This window comes from Euleptes europaea, chromosome 8 (assembly GCF_029931775.1).
Source record: "Euleptes europaea isolate rEulEur1 chromosome 8, rEulEur1.hap1, whole genome shotgun sequence".
NCBI lineage: Eukaryota > Metazoa > Chordata > Lepidosauria > Squamata > Sphaerodactylidae > Euleptes > Euleptes europaea.
In genome coordinates, this window is record NC_079319.1 from 55,765,398 (window position 1) to 55,781,662 (window position 16,265).

A 16,265-nucleotide genomic window follows, 5' to 3' on the forward strand; every position below is an offset into this window, starting at 1 on the left:
AATACTATGTGTTAGCTTAAAGCTGTTTACAGTCTCTTTGACTGTGCCAATCTGTGTATGTGCATTGTGCATATCTCACAGAGTACAGAGAGTCTCCTTTCCCTTCTCTGGTCTCTTGCTCTGATGAGGTTCAGAAGTCCCTCTGTTAAGTAGAGGACGTTCTGACACAATCTCAGAGGTCTAGCTATTAGCCCTGTGTTCAGGATGCTTCTTAGCATTGGTAAGCCAAATAGGCTTAGTTTGTAAGAATCCATAAATATAATGGACTCTCAGTGTTCCAATACATGAAAAAATCACTGCACTTAGATTCCCATTCAAAGAATAGGAATTCTAAGGGTCTCTATCCTCTTCTAGGAATAGAGCAGTCTCACAAGAAGACTGTAAGTAAGATATGTTGAAATATCCAGATCTTGATACTTCAAGATATCTGAGAACTACTGTCCACGCAAGGACAGAGTTTCAATGTTTTACATCTCAAGCCTTTTGAGATGGAGAAGTGTTACTTCAGACAGCTGCAGTCTGCCAGCTATAACACTCTAAAGTGCCAGCTGTTCTGCAGCTGTATTTATGCTGTTTCTAGACCCATTAAGAGTGTTCTTTTATCCCCTCTTCCTTATCCTTCAAAAGGGTACCTTTATTCTCTCTTATCAGATACCAGGAGCTTAGTGGCATCTGCTCCTGTCCTCTGATATCTTATTGTCCAAATATGGACATCCTTCCCTTTCACTCCTCTGTGCTTAAAGTATAAACCCTCCTTTCTGAGGTACATGATCACGTTACATATTTAATTTCTATACCATCCTCTTCGTTAGGACAATACGCATTAAATGAGACTACTTAGAAATCTGTAGCACAACGTTTAACTATATAACTCATGAAACACAATTATTGTTTACATTTGTCATTTTGTAACATCTTTTAGTAACTGACAGCCTTGGGCAGATTACAGAAGAGCAAGTAAGCCTGTTACTCTTATCTTTAAGAGAACTTAAATGCCTCAATAGCACAGTTTCAGCTATTGAGACCTTGAAAAGGCCAAGTATTCTGCCTTTGGTATTCTTTGAGATTCTGACATCTGGCAGCTGAGTCAGAAAGGTGACTTTTGCACACTTTATGGACAAAGTGCTTTACGCTGCCCCTTCAAGGGAAGGTGCTCAGCTCTGCCCCTTCAAGGACAAAGCCAGAGTAACTTTAGTAGTTAGCTTTGATAGAGCTAACCTTGAGCTAGCCTGTCAGCATGACACAGACATTCATTATACATTACACAATCCTCTATAGTGGCTCAGTTTGCATGATGTGTTTAAGCTCTATATGGAATTAATTCTGCACATGTTCACAAAATACCATGATCATGTCAGAGACTGCTACAGTAGGTGAAGAATGATTTATTTAGCCCAGGAGGATGTGATCGTAGCTGTTTATTAGGTTGATAAAGTCTACACTAAAATATTGTCGAAGGCTTTCACGGTCAGAGTTCATTGGTTCTTGTAGGTTATCCGGGCTGTGTAACCGTGGTCTTGGAATTTTCTTTCCTGACGTTTCGCCAGCAACTGTGGCAGGCATCTTCAGAGTAGTAACACTGAAGGACAGTGTCTCTCAGTGTCAAGTGTGTAGGAAGATATAGTCAGAAAGGGGTTGGGTTTGAGCTGAGTCATTGTCCTGCAAAGGTAATGTGCTAGTCATTGTCCTGTAAGTATCAAGATAATGTGCTAATGACGGTGTGGTATGTTAATATGGAACCATTGTATCCTGAAGTGATCTGTTAATGTGTGAAGTCCAAAGCTAATCTGCATGGCTATTGTTGACTATAGTCTTTGTTAGTCTGGAGGTTTTTTAGGACAGGAAGCCAAGCCTTATTCATTCATAAGCTCTCTTCTTTTCTGTTAAAGTTGTGCTGATGTTTATGAATTTCAATGGCTTCTCTGTGCAATCTGACAAAATAGTTGGTAGAATTGTCCAGTCTTTCAGTGTCTTGGAATAAGACCCTGTGTCCTGTTTGTGTCAGTCCATGTTCAGCCACTGCTGATTTCTCAGGTTGGCCAAGTCTGCAGTATCTTTCATGTTCTTTTATCCTTGTTTGTATGCTGCGTTTTGTGGTCCCGATGTAAACTTCTCCACAGCTGCAAGGTATACAGTATACTCCTGCAGAGGTGAGGAGGTCTCTTTTGTATTTTGCTGATCGTTTGTTGTATTTTCTTGGTGGGTTTAAACACTGTTTGTAGGTTATGTTTTTTCAAAAGTTTCTCCATCCTATCAGTGACTCCTTTAATAAATGGCAAGAATACCTTTCCTATGGGAGACTGTTTTTCTTGAGTTTTCTGATTTTTGTTTGGTTTAATGGCCCTTCTGATTTCATTCTTGGAATAGCCATTTGCTAGCAGTGCGTGATTTAGATGATTAGTTTCTTCCTTGAGAAACTGTGGTTCACAGATCCGTCTTGCACGGTCCATTAATGTTTTGATTATTCCTCTTTTCTGTCGGGGGTGGTGGTTGGAGTTTTTGTGTAAGTAGCGATCTGTGTGAGTTGGTTTCCAGTAGACCTTGTGACCTAACTGAGAGTTTGTTTTACGGATGACAAGGGTATCAAGAAATGGGAGTTTATCCTCAATTTCCTTTTCCATGGTAAACTGAATGTTTGGATGGATATTATTAAGATGGTTAAACTAAAATCACTGTGTGATTGACTTCCCAATGTGAAACTAGCTTTTGCAGAGATATTATAAATTATAAATATCTACTTGTATCTGTAGTGAGCATTACTAACCCTGGTTTTATTTAATTCCAAATGGAAACAATGACCTTTAAAGCCCATGTTTCTGTAAAGATAAAGGTAGTCTCATGTGCAAGCACAGGGTCATTATTGGGTGATGTCACATCATGACGTTTACTAGGCAGACTATGTTTACCGGGTGGTTTGCCATTGCCTTCCCCAGTCATCTACACTTTAGCAACCTGGGTACTCATTTTACCAACCTCGGAAGGATGGAAGGCTGAGTCAACCTTGAGCCAGCTACCTGAAACCGACTTCCGTCGCAATTGACGTCAGGTCATGAGCAGAGCTTTGACTGCAGTACTGCAGCTTACCGCTCTGCACCAAGCTCATTTTCCATTTTTGCACTGTTACTAGAACTGAAATCAAATGACTACCTTGAAATTAGTTTCATGCCTTACATATTTAGTAAACACTTGGAAAATGGCAGCTCAATAGTATATTAGGTGGAGTTCTCATCCATGCCAATCATGCAACCCATATTTATTGAATAAATCTGGCTTTAAATCAGACCCAGAAGTTTCATGTTGAGCTGATGTAGAACTGATTTTCTCTATAAACAAATTCATAGCAGTTTTAATTCATGGAAGATCAATGGCATACACCAAATATTTTGAACGTGTGGATTCATTATTGAATGAGACAGCAAGGGAATACACTTCTGTACACTTTTGTGCTGATTTTTTTGTCTTCTTGCTAATAAATTTTATGTCTTCTTGGTAATAAATGTCTGGACAGTTGCATTTTCTTAGTCAGTGATGGTGGTATCCAGGGTTAAAAATCCCATCAGTGGTCAATTAATGTATGATAATACACATTGGGCTGGTGTTCTGAAGCTGCTGAAACAATGAAGGGTGTGCTTATACCCATTCACTTTGCTTTGAGCTAGGGCTGCCAAGCAGCCATCCTTTGCCCTTGGCTCCTGTTTCCTATGGCTGTTACTGTGACCGGCAGGAGAAAAATATGGTAATCTAAAAAAAAACAAAAAACCGTCCAGCAACAGTGTGTCATCTTTTTCACGGAAAACCTGTAAGTGACATCAGTCCTATTATGGGTGGCTGGAAATTTTGGATTTACCATAAAGTTTTCAGTGATTCCTAAAGGGGTATGGCATCACTTCTGGGTTTTCCCTGGAAGTGATATTATGCCATTGCTGATGCCCCTGCTCCCCCCTTGTTGGCTGCCAAGCCATATCATGGCAACCTTACATTGAATAGGGATTCTTCCTCCCCTGCCTGGCTGCTTAGATATAATTTTGCAGACTGAAATTGTGAATTAGTGCAAGTACCACATAAAGACAAGAACATTTCCTTCTAGGAATATCAGTCGTTCTGCCAATATAACTCTTAAGATCTGAGTACATCTGTGTGTTCTGTGAACAAGGTCAGAACAACTGAAATAGCGTAGCAAAATACCTGGCTGATATTAATAAGGAGGACATGCTGAACTTCCCATCTGACCTTTATTTTGAACAAACAGATGTCTCAGATTTTATTTTGTATTTTAAATGCTGCTTTCAAATTGTGCTGTGAAACGTGAAGATGGGTAATTTTGACTACAACCTTGAATAGGTCCTGTCACATTAGATTTTGCAAGTATGACACAATGTTTGTCATTTGTTTGTAATGCAAAAAAAAAAAATCCTGCTGCTGAAATCACAACCCCTTTTCTCCCTAATATGGTGGTATAAGCTATCTCTTGAGGGTAGCTGAAGTGATGAAGGAACTATAATCAGGGTGTGAGGCTTGAGGAGAGCAAGGATCATGGTCAGAATTTCCCCCTCTGGGAGAGAGGAAATGTTTGAATTCCTTGACTATGACTAACATGATCTAATCCAAGCAAGCCATTTTTATCTGTTATATTCTCTTTAGTCTTCAGCTGCCTCTTCTACAAGAAACTGATTGCATGCATGACTGGTCAAAGGTAATGTGGTCTGGAGAGCTTCTGCAACATTCACATACGGTTTGCAGAAATTTAGCTTTCAGCTATGACAGATAATGAAGACATTGTGCTTAAATGTCTATGCCTGTACGTACACATATATATTTAAAGCTCTATGAAACAAAGAGTTGAAAGTCTGTAGATTTATCTGCATCATGTAAAACAAGAACAAAATAAAGTTCACTGTGCCTCTTGGCCATGCAGAAATTGCCTCACTCATCTCTGTAATGTTGATTAGTCAAGGGGAAAAGTCTGATATCTCTCCTTTCATCTAGTGCGGTAGTCTTCAGCTTTTCCAGACCAGGGCCCACTGAGCATTGGACTCCACTGAGCTACAAGCACATGATAGGAAAACAGATTACATAAGAGGCATGTGACAGGAAGGAAGAAGAGGAGTCAGAGTTATGATCTCCAAGGCCATGAGTAGCAGACCAAAGGAGCTTCGGGACAGGAAAGGCAAGCTAAAATTCCAGGAGGAACAAGCCACGGATCAAAGCAGTGGATACACTGGCATGTTACAGTGTCACACTGTCATGTTGCTAGGACCTTAGAAGTGGACTGATTCTCAGATGGGCACCTCTCTAACATTATCATTTCCTAACCCACTCACCCATTTACCCACAAATCAGAACAACGGAAGAAAAAGGACAATGCAATGCCCTCATCTGTAGAAGCCCTGTGACTACCATACTCATGGGAACACTGTAGTGGGGAGGGTGTTGAAACCCCTTCTGCAAACAGCAACCCTATTATAGGTAGAAACGCAGAGAAGGATGGGTGGTCCAAACATCTCACCATACCACTTTCATAGTTAATTGTGAGAGGAAATCCCCAGGGACAAATAACATGCCTTCATTCATACAAAAGATTAGGTCTTGGAGGGGGGGTGTCACCCTAGGAGGAGACAGAGCTTTTTGCAAGGTAAATGAAACTTAGGCCATTTGTGCATGGTTTCTTTGTCTCATGATTCTCCCATTATTGTTTTGGTTCTTCGTCAAGGTTATGCATGATGTTATCCTCTTTTGGGGCTCAGCTTGCTTCTGTCCTGCGACTTCCCTGGGTTTTCCAATCCCTGTTTTATCACGCTTTTAAGTTTTGTCCTGAGCCCATCTTGGGCACCGGAAGGTGCATAGTTCAGTCATGGGTCCATCTTCCCACGTCCTGACACAACCCCATTCTCCAACTCCTCCTCCTTCAGCCAGCCTCCAGCCATCCCCTCCATAATGCCCCAGAAAGCCATACCAGAGATGGAGGCAGCCATGGCCATCTCTGTCTCTGGGTGCCCTCCACCTTTTTTTTCGGCTGCTCTGATGGAATTTCGATATATCATCAAATCATCCAAAATACTAATAAAAATCACAGAGAGAGGCAGTGGGGGCTACGATCATGTGCACGCTCCCCCCTATTTGGGTGATGAGTTACCCATGGAGTGGGGAGCGAGTGCATGATCTGCTGTCTCTCTCTGTGATTTTTATTAGTATTTTGGATGATTTGATGATATATCGATATTCCACCATAGCAGCAAAAAAAAAAATGCAGAGGGCGCCCAGAGCAGGAGGCATCTTTTTTAGTCAGTTTCAGCAAGTGTTGTGGAGAATCTCCCCCCCCCCATTTCTTTTGTGCAATTCACAGACTCAGGGAGGAACAGAGAACTCCCCCTCCCAATATCATCTATTCTAGTCAGTTTCAGTAGTGTGTGTGTGTACTACAGAGAATCTCCCCCTCCTTTTACTTTGTGGATGCAATTCAGTACTCCATTTTGCAAGATGGGTTGTGAAATGGCCATTCACCAGGGGGGAGAGGAGCAGGGTGACATCTTTGTCAGAGTAAGCACTACTGCCTATGACAATGCAGTTTCAAAGGGCCGTTTGACTCAAGACGCTTCCTGATTTCTGCTTGTGATTATGCAGGTGCTCCTGAGATTCCCAGGACTTTCTTCACAGCAAGCATAAGGTTTTCCGATCTGAGGATATCAAAGTGTGAGACAAGAGAGGGACGAACAGGGGACATACTAACCATGCATAAAAGGCCATAGACACCAGGACAAGCAATAAGAAACAGGAATTAAGTGTTCCAGCCTCAAGAAAGGGAAAAGTGAAAATAAAGCAAAGCTCACTTCATTGGCCCCACCTCAATCCTATCAGCAGTAAAGGCAGGACTGAGACCCTCATCTTACACCTAAGACCCTCTTTATTCAGTTTATTTACTTCATTTATCATCTGCCTTTCTCACTGAGACCCAAAGTGCTCAAAACAAGTCAGATTAATGGACTGAGGGATGATGGGCTGTTCATTCAATATGCTGCATATTGCTGGAGGGGCATACATGGGAGATATTTGCAGCACTTACACTTTGGGGCACAGAAAGCCTCTCCTCTTCCTTCCTTCCTTGTGTAGGTTGAACTATACTTCCTTCCCAGTCAGAGGAATGGGATAGATGTTCCTGTTGCCCCTGGGAGATGCTGGGATATAGCCTGGGATCTAGTGAATGTGAGGAACTCCTTCCTTACCAATTGACGGATAGCCCATGGATGCATTCGGCAGAGGTTGTTTCGGTACTGTACACTGCCAAATTAAAAATTACATGGAACAATTATTTTACACTGATGTTTATAAGTACTCATATGTGCAGCTAGATTTGTTGTTCGGTTTAAGCCACTGGTTATTATTGAACCATTTCTTTATTTACCCTTGGTTGAGCCTTGTATATACTGTATCCTGAGGAGGCAGAGGCCAGATTTGTTTGAAAGACAAACAATGATAACACAATCCTAATGTAGCATAGCATTAACTTTCCCATTATCTATTCTATATTGTAACCGTTAAAGTCTTTGCAGTGTATTATATATTATTACTGGGGGAAATATGGGAAATTTATTTTTGAGTACTTTTTTCACTTGCCAGTTATTGTGTTATTTTCCTTGTCACAGACACACATTGCATAGTTTATATTAGGGGTTTTTTACAGCCTCATTGATTCAGCAAATGTTTCATATATTTTGTTGAAGGCAAAAATATAGACTCTAACCCAAGGACAGAGATGAAAATAGAGCGTGATTTGGTATAGGTGTACACTTACAAGAAGCAGCATAGTAATTAATGTTTTCTTACTGATGGTGACCATGAAATATGCTCTGGATTTAGACACATAACATCTGAGGCCTGGTCTACTTGTGCAATTGAATGAATTGGTAGATTTCTGACTGGGAAAATGTGCTGAGGAGTTGGGTTGGGCTTACATTAAAACTCCCTGGAAAATTAGTACAGCACAGAAAAAAGTTCGAATTTAGCCCTGTGCATGTCATTCAAGTTTTCCTCTGACAAGGAGTTAATGTTGGGGGACTTTGAAAAATGTAACCCCTTGCCTGCATTTTTGAAATGGTATAGTCGATTTTACCAGGGTGTTGGCTGGAATGCGTCATAGATAGAAACCATATCACTCCAGTCTTGGCCAATCTACACTGGCTCCAAGTCTGTTTCTGGGTTCAATTCAGGGTGCCATTGCTGACCTTTAAAGTCCAATGTGGGTTGGGACCAACATACCTGAAGGCCTGCCTACTCACTTATGAACCTACTTGAGCACTGCAATCATATTCGGAGGCCCTGCTTTGGGTGCCCCCACCTTCTGAAATTAGGTAGGCGGCAACTCGGGAGAGGGCTTTCTTGGTCATGGCACCTAAACTTTGGAATTCTCTCCCCAAGGACATTTATCTGTTGACTTCTGCAGCCACCTTTCCCCAGCAAGTGAAGACTTTTTTTTGTTTCATTTGGCATCCTCTCAGTGATCCCTCTTTCCTGCTTAATGTTTCAATTGTTTTAGATGCTTTTATTGTTGTTTTTATGTCTTTGTATTTTTAGTTCTGGTTTTAATGATGTGTTGTTGTTTTGGGTTGGCCTTAATGGTTTTAAAATGTGATTTTGCTATGTATGTTTTAATACGTTAGCCGCATTGGACACCTTTGTGAGGACAAAAAGGCGGGCTATAAATGTTGTAAAATAAAATAAAAACACATTACAACAGTCTGCTGCATATATAGACCGTGCCTGAGCCTCATCTTGTCATGTGCAAGGTTAGCATTGGAGCATTCCAGTCTTGGCTAACCTGGCTCAAAAATACTCACAACGTTTGCAAATAAAATGTTATAGAATTATTTTAATCTTTGTTTAATTCTTCTCTTGCTTTAGAAAATCCCTTCCCCGATGCCAAAGAATTAACAGGATGCTCTCCAATGAATCTTTACATCCTCCTCCTGTGTACAGCCGTTCTAATTCCCAAGCCTCCGTTGATAGCACTTCCATGGAAGATTTCTGGTGCGAGGTTGAAAACATCAAAGAAAGCACTGAAGACAGACAAGATGACCAAACTCTGCTAGAAGTCAAGCCTCCTGACGGTGAGCGTACATGCTTCCAATACAACCTCACACATGCTTTACTTTTAGGGTTGCCAACCTCCAGGTACTGTAGCAAACAAACGTTAGCGTGCTGTATAGTTACTTGAGCAAACCCAAACCAGCAACGTGTTGCAAAGACAATGAATAATTCAAAATTAAATACTTGTAATAGTGTTATTCAAACAATCATATACACTATATACAATGAACTTGGTTTACAAACTGAACTGTATATACCAAAGAACACAAAATTAAACTACAGAACATAGGTACAATGTCCATTTTTTGCAGTCCTTTTAGCTGTATAGAACGTCTTGTCATTCAAGAGGTAAGAAGGTCAGTTCTTCATTTAAACAGAAGCCCGGTTGTCTTTCTGTTTCGGCTTAACAAAAAAGCCTTCCTCAGCGGCCAACGCGAGCTGTTACTAACTGGCTTTCGCGTTGGCCAACTGTGTTCTTTTTAATTTTGTGTTCTTTTTTAATTTTGTGTTCTTTGGTATATACAGTTCAGTTTGTAAACCAAGTTCATTGTATATAGTGTATATGATTGTTTGAATAACACTATTACAAGTATTTAATTTTGAATTATTCATTGTCTTTGCAACACGTTGCTGGTTTGGGTTTGCTCAACCTCCAGGTACTAGCTGGAGATCTCTTGCTATTACAACTGATCTCCAGCCAATAGAGATCAGTTCACCTGGAGAAAATGGCCGCTTTGGCAATTGGACTCTATGGCATTGAAGTCCCTCCCCAAACCCCGCCCTCCTAAGGCTTTGCCCCAAAAACCTCCTGCTGGTGGCGAAGCAGTACCTGGCAACCCTCTTTATTTTAAACATTTAATTTTTTTTTTAGTTCTTTAACATCCTTCCTCATGGACATAACCCTGATCTTTGATATGGGGTCCAGTTATTTATTCATTTACTTTGTTTATACACTGCATTCTTCCACCAGCTAGGTTAGGCTGAGACACTGGCTGAAAGACTGGCCTAGCAAGCTTCCATAGCAGAGTGGAGATCAGAACCTGGGTCTTCCAGTCTGACATTCTGACCACTACACAACACTGGTTTTTTAATGTATTTGCTTGTAGTACTGAAATTAGGTAGTATTTACCAATGTTACCATGATGAGGTGTTTGATATGCACCATCTTAAACATTTCCTCACTGAAGCAGCAGGACTCATGAATAAGTTTAAAATTAATAACTTGTCTGAGTTAGTTCCTGCTTTCCAAATTCCTCCAGAAACTCATGGTCCAAAATTTCTAAACTATACAAACATACTGAGAGGAGCGTAGAAATGGTAAATGACAGTTACGTTTTTAAATGTGCTCAGTATATTTATATAAATTATTATATATAAAATCTAAGTTATATAAATTATTAATATATGAACATTAGTATATTTACTAATTTATATTCATTGGTATATTTATTCTATTTGTGTGTTTTTTTTTTTTTTTTTTTTTGCATTTATAGCCCACTCTCATTCCCAGCAAGCTGGGTTCAGAGCAGGATTATGTAGGCATTTGAAATGAATATAAATACTTCATGTGATTGTGTCTGTATAAAACATAATTATGCTGAAAAGTCACAGTCAGTCTGACAAAATGGGCAAGGCTAGAACCGCAAGGCAGACAAAATTGCACACTGTACTTATTACTTTTTTTCCATCACAGCTGAGGCTTGATAGAAGAAGAAACGTGAGAATGTGCATGTGCAGGGTGTTTTGATATGGTCTTGCTGTTTGGGAAATAAACACTATTTTGATTGTTCATTGGTGCTGTTGAAATTTGCAAACAAATTGCAGTCTGAAAGAGGGTGGGCAGGTAGGAAGAATGACTGAACATCACTGGCTTAAATAACTTTTCTTCTGATGCTAATTATTTCTCCTACTGATTGTTTGATCTTGAAATTGGTAATTGTCCTGGATGGGGCAATAAATTTGGACCAGGAGGAACTGTGCCTCACAGTGCATGACACATTGTCTTAAGTCCCCTGTCCTGGGGAGAGGTTGTGGCTCAGTGGTAGAACATCTGCTAGGCATGCAGAAGGTCCCAGGTTTAATCCCCGGCATCTCCAGTTAAAGGGATGTGAAAGACCTCTGCCTGAGATCCTGGAGAGCCACTGCCGGTCTGAGTTGACAATACTGACTGTGATAGATCAAGGGTCTGATTCAGTATAAGGCAGCTGCACGTGTTCATGTGTTCAAAGATGCCATAAACAAGAGTTTGTTCAGTTCCTCTCCATTTTCCTTGTTTTTCTTCACAAGCTGTTCAACTGCCCTCAAAATTATGTGCTTGCTGAAGGGCAATGAGTATACTTTGTCTTCATCATTTGTGAGGGAGGAAGAATGCTATTGTTGTTACCCACCTTGGGTCCTAGGATAAATAAATACAAATAAATGTGTGTGTGTTAAGTGCCGTCAAGTTGCTTCTGATTCATGGCGACCCTATGAATGAAAGTCCTCCAAATTGTCCTATCTTTGACAGCCTTGCTCAGATCTTGCAAATTGTGGGCTATGGCTTCCTTTATTGAGTCAGTTCATCTCTTGTTGGGACTTCCTCTTTTCCTGCTGCCCTCAACTTTTCCTAGCATGACTTTCTTTTCCAGTGACTTGTGGTCTCATGATGTGACCAAAATACGATAGCCTCAGTTTAGTCATTTTAGCTTCTAGGGTCAGTTCAGGCTTGATTTGATCTATAACCCACTGATTTGTTTTTTTGGCAGTCCACAGTATCCGTAACACTCTCCTCCAACACCACATTTCAAAGGAATCTATTTTCTTCCTATCAGCTTTCTTCACTGTCCAGCTTTCACACCCATACATAGTAATAGGAAATTCGATGGCATGAATAAACCCTTTTAAAGTTTATAAATTGATACTTTCCTGTGCCTATCATGTCTGTGGGTTATTTGGTTTCATTGCCATTCTGGAAGATGCAGGGACCACCAAGGTACAGTAAATTTAACCGCATCAATATAGCTACGTGTTTAGATGTTAGAAAGTTAAGTTTGTTTAATGTAATGTACTAAAGCACCAGTGTTTTCAAGATAAACCACCATTAATCCATCCATCTCTGTAGCAAAGAGGAATGGCCAAAAAAAGATAATTTTGAGGTAAAAAAAAGAGGAAAGTCATAATGGCAAAATGAAGATACTTTGGAAAATATTTGTTCCTACAAAACTTCAGCAATTTAAAGGAGAAAACAAATGCATTATCAAGGGTATTGAAGTGCACCCAGAGTTATTTTCTGTGTAGTCATGGACCATGGAAGCTTTTATAGAATTGTTCTGTGTGAATGAGCCCCATGGTGCAGAGTGGTAAGCTGCAGTCCAATCTCTGCTCACGACCGGAGTTCAATCCCAATGGGAGTCAGTTTCAGGTAGCCGGCTCAAGGTCGACTCAGCCTTCCATCTTCTGAGGTTGGTAAAATGAGTACCCAGCTTGCTGGGGGTAAAGGGAAGATGACTGGGGAAAGCACTGGCAAACCACCCCATAAACAAAGACTGCCTAGGAAACGTCAGGATGTGACATCACCCCATGGGCCAGGAATGACCCAGTGCTTGCACAGGGGACCTTTACTCTTTTTTTCTGCTATAGAACCACATTTTTGTGCCTGAGTGGGAAAGATTAAAGAAACGGATCAATGGCCCTGCTATTTTTAAAGAGTTACAGCAATAAGAGCTACTTATTAGTCCCATTTTTTTCAAGTGGAATAAATCCCCTCAGGATTCTAAACATGTTTGGTTAGGTATATGTCCCATTGGGTTCAGTTGCTAAAAAGGATGCTTAGAGTTGCAGTTTAATGTCCTTAATTTAGCTGGTTCATACCCTGACTCTCTAAATGTATCCCACAAAGAGATCCTTTATTTACTCCATACAGAGAAGTATGAAAGTGCCTTTGAGAGAGCTTAGCTGTGCTCTTGGAGGAAGAATAAATTATTAGTCCCAGTTGTGGTCTTACAAAAAAAAAAGTTTCAGAAGACTCATCATTCCATTGGCCTCAGGGACCAAATCAATGAAATCTGCAATGCACAGATGGTGTTGATAAAGATCATGAGGCATTGTGCCAGTGGTTGAGAGCAAGCAACAATTTAATTTTCTGCTTTTTTATCTGCAGAATTACCAAAATGTCTTCCAGGCTGGCCCAGAACTTGGTTGGAATACTATTTTCTAATTGTCATTTTTACTGCCTGTCATTTCTTTTCTTCATCTGTTTTACCACTTTGTGTGTGTTCCGAGACTTCAATGGAAATTGGAAGGCTCGACCATGTCTCTTGAAATGCACAGTACTACAGTACTCTGAACCTGCTTTTATATATCCCTTTTAGTAAGGCAGCGCCCATTGCCCCCACCAGTAACTAAATTAACAGCACAATGGCCAAAATATTATATCCCAAAATGACATAAATTTGTATTGTAAACTTTTGAATATATATTAATTTACGTGTCAATTTTTCATAATATTACAATTTTTGTAATAAATTTCCCATAAATAAGAATGCAGGTACGTATAATATTTCCAGGTGTTGTTCTGTAACTAAAGATACAAGCAAGAATAATAAACCATACAATAGTCTTGATATAATTAATACAACTTCCTCCTCCTCTGTGTATGAGTGAAACTGATAAGTATAAAGCACTGGTTCCCAACCAGGGGTCCGTGGACCCCCAGGGGTCCGCGAGAACCAAATTAAGGTCCGTGAAACAAAGTTATAAACCCATAATAAATTAATATTTTCAATTAAAAGTTTATTATAAAAATATATATTCAAATATTATTCTAAGTTTAATGTTTAACAGCCCTGACCTGGATGGCCCAGGCTAGCCTGATCTCGTCAGATCTCAGAAGCTTAAGCAGGGTCAGCCCTGGTTAGTATTTGGATGGGAGACCACCAAGGAAGGCCCGGGTTGCTGTGCAGAGGAAGGCACTGGCAAACCACCTGTTAGTCTCTTGCCATGAAAACCCCCCAAAAGGGGTCACCATAAGTCGGCTGCGACTTGACGGCACTTTGCACAATGTTTAACTAACAGTTATGATTAAAGTTTATTTTCAAATTCTCAGAATTTTTATTTTGAACCCTGGGGTCGCTGCACCGAACAAAAAAGTCCTAGCGGTCCCTGGCCAAAAAAAGGTTGGGAACCACTGGTATAAAGTAATGAAGTCAGATGATAACCAGCAAGGCTGAGAAGAGATGAGACGGGCATCTAGATAACTTCCGGTTTTGCCTTACAAGATGAGGCTTTCTCGATCCACGTATCTTTGTTTGTTAAACATCATAGACGTCATGAGAATTCTTTTGAAGCATTATAAATCAAGCAGCTTCCTCTCCAAAACTAAGGCAGTGCCCACTGCCCCCACCAATCAGGTGCCAAGGTGCTTCAGTGGTTCATTCAGCTTTGATTGCCTGACTGCATTAAGCGAAGTGTTACTACCAGTTTCAGATCAGCTAGGGCTCCACAGAATGCTTTCCTATGTTTGTAAAAATCCCAGATCTGTAGTACACTGTGGAAATAGACACTTCAGGATTCAGCTCTACAGCACAACCCTGCCCCCTTCATTGTTAGTTTGTTCTGGACAAAATTCTGCATCATCCCTAACAACCAACGCTTACCTACTTCCATAAGCTCCCATGGGTCATTAAGGAGGCCCAGTTCTTAATTTGAGAATGTGAGGAATTGGAATCATGTAATCATCCCTCCCTCTTTCTTATGCCAGCAGAACCTTTTGCACAAGATGAAGCTCTGCTGACAAGAGACGAAGGTGGAGGAAATCTGATGCTACGCAGCCATGCCCCATAGAATTTTGCCCACAAGCTTTCATGAATCCCCAGCACCAACTTTTAGGGGGTTAAAAGAGACTGCTTTGTGTGAGAGAGAAGAGAAAGATACCACAAGCACTTTCTATGAGCATCCTTGTGCTTTAGACTGTATAATGAACGAGGCATTTTGTTTTCAGGTTTTGATTTGCTTGATGTCTAAATGCATGATTCCCCACTGTTTAGTATCCTCCCCTCATTGATTCATTATTAATATGCTCTTTCCCTCCCACAGAAGGGGAACTGGAAGCTGAATGGCTGCATGATGTAGGTCTGTCTACGTTAATATCAGGGTCTGAAGAGGAGGATGGAGAAGCGTTGCTTTCCACTCTGACCCGAACACAAGCCGCTGCAGTACAAAAAAGATACAACACCTACACTCAAACAATGAGAAAGAAGAATAAGCATACAGTTAGAGATGTACGAGACATCTTTGGGGTCAGTGAAAATTCTGTAAGTAGATTGTTTAGTGCTTTGGAGATTGAGGGGGGGGGCTATAGTTACCCACCAAATTGATATTCAGGCACTTCAATTAAAAATATCTTGGTATTCTGCTGGGCTCTAAAATGTAAAAATCTCTGAAGTTTACTTCTGAAAAAAGAATTTTCCTACATAAATGCAGAATTGTTTTTTAAAAAATATGCAAATTCTACTAATGACAGAGACAAACTCATTGAAGTATCTCCTTTGATCACTGTAGAAGTAAGTTGCATATTTAGAGACAGCATAGGATAGTTAATTTTTCTGGCAAATTTACCCTCGATGGGCAAAATAGCTCGGTAGTTTAACCATTCATGCCCCATTGTAGAACACTCACTGACATTTTTTCAGCTTTTGCAGTTACTGACAGTGTGGAAAAAATGTGTATTGCAAAGTTAATGTGATTGGTTTTTGTAAACCTCAATAAGCAAATAGGAGTACTTGTCTATAGTAGGAAGCCTTACAATATTGGAAGCCTTCTGAATGTGGTGTTGCTAATGATGATGTTATCAACTATTTTGAAGGCATTCGAATGAGGTTGATTGATCTATCTGGCAGCTTCTCTTCATCGTAATTTGCCACAGACCCAGTCTCTATACTGAAATTATTTAAAAGGCTGACCTGGCATATGTCACTGAAATTTGGGAGGGGGAGAGGTTAACTTCTCTTAACTGTGCCCCCTGGGCTACTCTGTGATACATCAGAATAGGTCTGGCAGGCAGGAAGGTAGTGTCACTGTACTCAATAAAAAGTCTGTTTTCACAGTCACCCGACTAGGGCACTTCTGATTTTGAGGCTGTGTGTCTAATGCTGTCATTGAGGAGAAGGATTGGGTTCCTGTTGGTGTACTGTCCACCCCACTGCATA

At 40.5% G+C, this 16,265-nt stretch overlaps 1 protein-coding gene across 1 annotated transcript in view; it reads left to right on the plus strand.

Moving 5' to 3' along the window:
* Positions 1-8,895: 8,895 nt before the first annotated feature.
* ARHGAP28 (Rho GTPase activating protein 28) overlaps positions 8,896-16,265 on the plus strand; it is a 29,153-nt gene continuing 21,783 nt past the window's right edge. Inside the window, exons 1-2 of the mRNA XM_056854078.1 lie at positions 8,896-9,101; positions 15,154-15,371. Of these exons, the coding sequence (XP_056710056.1) occupies positions 8,930-9,101; positions 15,154-15,371 (390 nt within the window). The 5' untranslated portion in view covers positions 8,896-8,929. The remainder of the gene's footprint in view (positions 9,102-15,153; positions 15,372-16,265) is intronic.